General features: G+C 32.8%; 1 protein-coding gene across 1 annotated transcript in view; it reads right to left on the bottom strand.

Moving 5' to 3' along the window:
* LOC106464859 (transmembrane protease serine 9-like) overlaps positions 1 to 4624 on the bottom strand; it is a 59566-nt gene extending 54942 nt beyond the window's left edge. Inside the window, exon 1 of the mRNA XM_013925016.2 lies at positions 4342 to 4624. Coding sequence (XP_013780470.2) covers positions 4342 to 4624 — 283 coding nt within the window. The remainder of the gene's footprint in view (positions 1 to 4341) is intronic.
* Positions 4625 to 5638: the final 1014 nt, after the last annotated feature.

Here is a 5638-nt window from a genome sequence, read left to right as displayed (position 1 = left end):
GTCATTTAACCAAAGAAGTTACCAATTGATACCAACAAAGTCTACCTTAAGCCATAATAGTATTGCTTAGTATTTACAGTGTATTCTAAGGTTTTTCAAGACTTCCTTAATCCTTCTGAGCATGGACTCGATGAGGCACTTTAGGTTACTTCATGCAGACTTTAAACGTAACATTATGTTAACAGGTTTTCATTTCACTTTATCAAGCAATAGTAAATAAAGAACTTTTGGGCATAGCTGTAAGTTTATCTAGAATTAGGAGATTTTATTTGCGCATCACTAAAATGCGAAAAAACAACAAGGTTGAATTGTTAGAAAGGGTATAGAAGAGGGCTGCCAGAATGATGCCTAGGATGTAGGGGTTGTCATACAGGGGAGAGGTTAATATTTCTGCAATGGTTTTCTCTTGAAAAAGAAGAGTTAGAGTGGATCTGATTGAGGTGTTTAAGATTATTAAGGGAATTGATAGCGTTGATGCATGATGAGAATGATAGGACTAAAGGACACAAGTATACATATTGGCAGGGTAGGGGTCATCTTCAGCTAAATGTATTTGTTTGGTTGTTTGTAATTAAGCACAATGATTCACAATGAGCTATCTATGAGTATCGAAACCCGGTTTTTAGCGTTGTAAGTTCGCAGACATCCTTCTGTGCCACTTGGGAGCTCTTCAGGTAAGACAGTTTTATTTTTCTAACAGGGTGATTGGTCTTTGGAACGGGTTGCCTTCAGATGTTGTGGAGGCAGTAAATTTAAGTGAGTTTAAGAGAAAGTTTGATAACTATAAGATGATAAGGGCTGACTTTGAGGTTTTTTTAAATATTTTTATCGACCACCTTTATTTCAGTTTAGAGGATAGGACAGCCTAGATAGACCAATAGGTCCCTTATTTGTCCCTAAACATTATGCTATGTTATTTTTAGCGTACTAACCTTCCAGATTTTTGTGCTAAGCCACACAAGGGCGATCTGTGCATAGCTATCCCTTATTATCAACTGATAGGCCACAGGAAAGGCAGCTAGTCATAAGCATCCACTGCCAGTTCTTAGGTTACCCTGTCTGACTAAATAGTGGGGATTAGGCCGTCACTCTTATAGTGCATTTAAAGACATTACCCTGTCTGACTAAATAGTGGGGATTAGGCCGTCAATCTTATAGTGCATTTAAAGACATTACCCTGTCTGACTAAATAGTGGGGATTAGGCCGTCACTCTTATAGTGCATTTAAAAACCCGAAGTGCAGAGCGAGTTTTGAAGCAACGAGATACGAACCGTGAACCATTGATTCACAGTCAGGACATATCAGTGACTAGGCCACACCTACTGTCTCTGCGTTGAATAACTCATAATTCAACCAGCTTATAGAACTGTGTGATGAGTAACATTATCTTTCATGAACAACCTAGATTAATGATAAGATATAGAAATGTAACACATCTATAACTGTTATTTCTTCATAGGCATACTTAATATTTTATTACTTCAAGCATTCTTCCTCCTTACATATTAATATTTTATTACTTCAAGCATTCTTCCTCCTTACATATTAATATTTTATTACTTCAAGCATTCTTCCTCCTTACATGTTAATATTTTATTACTTCAAGCATTCTTCCTCCTTACATGTTAATATTTTATTACTTCAAGCATTCTTCCTCCTTACATGTTAATATTTTATTACTTCAAGCATTCTTCCTCCTTACATGTTTACATCTTTTGATTTCTCCGAATGATGCTAATTAACAACATTTTGTTTTATTCATTCACTTTACATTTTATAACAAAAATAACGAAAATGCTACAAAAACTATGATTTTGCGAGCAATAGGAGCACACGTACTTAATAGTGATGATACAGTGACATCAGTGTTGTATTCAAATTAAACGTAGACTTGATATGATGTTGGTTTTCCATGGAAAGGTTTTTCGGTTTATTTTTAAACTTGCATAAAATATTCCACAGACTAGTGTTTGTACATGTAGCTCCTGTAAGTAAATCGGTTTATTTTTAAACTTGTATAAAATATTCCACAGACTAGTGTTTGTACATGTAGCTCCTGTAAGTAAATCGGTTTATTTTAAAACTTGTATAAAATATTCCACAGACTAGTGTTTGTACATGTAGCTCCTGTAAATAAATCGGTTTATTTTTAAACTTGTATAAAATATTTCACAGACTAGTCTTTGTACATATAACTCCTGTAAGTAAATCGGTTTATTTTTAAACTTGTATAAAATATTCCACAGTCTAGTGTTTGTACATGTAGCTCCTGTAAGTAAATCGGTTTATTTTAAAACTTGTATAAAATATTCCACAGACTAGTCTTTGTACATATAACTCCTGTAAGTAAATCGGTTTATTTTAAAACTTGTATAAATATTCCACAGACTAGTGTTTGTGCATGTAGCTCCTGTAAATAAATCGGTTTATTTTTAAACTTGTATAAAATATTCCACAGACTAGTCTTTGTACATATAACTCCTGTAAGTAAATCGGTTTATTTTAAAACTTGTATAAATATTCCACAGACTAGTGTTTGTACATGTAGCTCCTGTAAATAAATCGGTTTATTTTTAAACTTGTATAAAATATTCCACAGACTGGTCTTTGTACATATAACTCCTGTAAGTAAATCGGTTTATTTTTAAACTTGTATAAAATATTCCACAGACTAGTGTTAGTACATGTAGCTCCTGTAAGTAAATCGGTTTATTTTTAAACTTGTATAAAATATTCCACAGACTAGTCCTTGTACATATGTATTAAGTAATTAATATTATTTGTTTTCGTTGCTGTATTACTTTAAATTACTATTATATTTATAATTATTGATAATTGATGATTTTTGCAGAGGATTTTCTTGAGAGATTTTTAAACGTCACTGTATATACGGGGTATATAAAACTATATGAATACAAAATGAATACAAAATGTTCTCGAAAAAAAAAGGATTAATTACTTTTTCAACCATAAAAAAAACAAAACAAATCATAACGAACTTTAGGTCAGAATCATTGGGTCAGTCTGAGACACTAAATTGCTGAGAACTAAGGAAAAACCTTTAGATTACACAGACCTGCGAATTTAAAGTTCATAAAAGTTGTTTTGGTTTTAATAACAGACTTACCATAATTCAGCTACGCAGATTTTGAAAATAATAGTAGTTTTTTTTTCTATCACGTAAAAACATTTTACAAATCGGGAGGGGGGGGGACTCTTACTCAGATCAAATTATTATTTAGTTTACCACAATGAACCTTTTTTATTATTATGTTTGTTTACAAAAATACAAACAAACTGAAGAAAAGGGAAAAACATTGATGTCAAACGAATATGCATCTTCATTCATCCTGATTTGTGTGTGAAATCTACGTTTTTTAGTCTCAAAACTACGTGTTGTGGTCTTTCTTTTATGTATTACGTTATGACGTTTTATGAAAAATGTGTACGTGATGGAGAAAAATGGATATAATTTTCGGATTCACCGTACTGTACGACATGTAAAAATTTCAAGACAATAAAACCCTCGCAGGTCTGTGTTATTAAAGCTACTATATTACTGACAATATGTTTTGCATACATAACATTTTATGTTCATGAAAGTGTGTTTGCTCTTACACTATATTTTGGACAATGGAAAATTATGTAATCATTGTAGCTTATTTGTATAAATGTGCTCATTACCATATTCTATATTCCAATTTCTTTACATTCACAATCCCAATAATCATATTACCGACTTGTTTTTAAACCGTTTACTACCGGTATGGCTCACACATTACATCAGAATGATTAATTTTATGTTTTTTATGCCTGTTACGGCACTCATTAAAAAAAATGACTAGATCATTTGGTGAAATCTTTCAATTCCTAAACAAAATCAGGGGCTAATTCAGAGGACAGAGTGACTAACCGCCACCTTCCTTTTTCTAAGTAAATTTTACAAATCAAGGATCGTCAAAGTGTAATCAGAATAAAAAATGGGAGGAAGTGTAAGGAATCCTACCAACCGGCATGTATACTATTTGGAGTTGGCTAGTTCGTGTAGTTTACTGGGAAGACATGTCATAGACCCTATCAAGTAGCCAGCTCTCTGAATAGAATTTTGGATCAACCCCTGAAAAGACGTTAGAAAACCCCAGAACTAATTAGTGGGATTATTTGCAGTTTGATGGTACTTTTATTTATTTGTATGGCTTATGCTACCATGGACCCAGGACAAAGAAAATAAGCGACCCGCAAGCTATTTAATGTAAAAAATAGTTTAGAAACAATATATGTGTTAATGGTCACATGGTAAACCAGATTCAAAAAGAACAGGTGTCTCAGATTCTACTTACTTAAAAGATAACGTGCCAACGAGAATATATTCATCGCTAGGTTAGGCTCTAATGTTCTTTTCATGTCCAAAAGGTGGCGTTTGGCTCTTTGGATGGTGGTGTTTTTTGTTAAAGTAAGCCCCATCTGATGATGGATAGGTGAACTAATAAACTGTTGTACATCAAATAAATCTGCATGCTGATACATCTGTGGAAACTGGACGATGGTGGCATCATCCGTAGCAGCGGGCGGCAGGTTACAGAAGGCCAGTAGGGTTAGCAGGGACAAATGAAATCTTGACATCCTGAAACAGAAGACTATAGATTTTCACAGAATCACAAGAATACATTTGAATTCAAGAATTCACAGTTGTTAGAAACAACTAAGCCTAACCAATGAAATACGGTTTTAAGTAAGTAAGAGAAATAAGCCTAATTAATTTTGAATTGTAGGTCTAAAACATATACAAACACTTCAAGTAAGTGAAACATAGCCTTTGATTTAATTAAATGATGCAATTATATACTACATCGAACCAGTACCAAAGTTACAGCGTAAGGTTTAATTCTCACAGTAGTATGATTAATATCGCTGTAATGTTTATGTAGCAGTTATAAAATTAAACAATTATTCCATAAAAGTATCATACTTTAGATTGAATGCCGATCAGCTAGGATTTGAATCATAATTAAGCTATTCTATCAGTTCAATTACGTGAGCGACCAACTTTATTGATAGCAAACATACCTAGAATAATTGATGTTATTTTGGAAATAATAGGTAAATTTGACGAAAGCACTATTTTTATGCCTTTAGATGGTGAGTTGTATAATATGACAGACATATTAATATCCTGATTTTCCAATATTTGCTATTATGATCTCGACAGAGATGATCGAAACATTTGAAATTTTACTTAATTTTTTACAAAAATGACGATTATTTTTATGTTAGCACTTTGAAAAAAAGAAGAAATAAAATTGGCAAAGTTCCAATATTTTGCCGTGAGATACCTAGAATTATGATTTATTTTTCGAAGATAAACACAAAGCTACACTACGGGTTATCTGTGCGTTGCCAACCACGGGTATCGAGACATACCACTGTGTTGGCTGGAGACGGCTTGAATGGGTAATGAAGAAAAACTTTAATATAAGTTTAACATAACAGCAAATGTAAACTGAAAAGTAACCTCACAAGTAACGAGATTAAATCCATTTCCAATCTTAAAAAGGACACTAACATTAAAATTCTGAAAGCTGATAAAGGCAACACCACTGTCATCATGAACAATTCAGAATACATCGACAAAATGAA

The sequence above is a fragment of the Limulus polyphemus genome, unplaced genomic scaffold (assembly GCF_000517525.1).
Source record: "Limulus polyphemus unplaced genomic scaffold, Limulus_polyphemus-2.1.2 Scaffold1762, whole genome shotgun sequence".
In the NCBI taxonomy this organism is placed as follows: Eukaryota; Metazoa; Arthropoda; class Merostomata; order Xiphosura; family Limulidae; genus Limulus; species Limulus polyphemus.
This window is presented reverse-complemented; position numbering and strand designations above follow the sequence as displayed.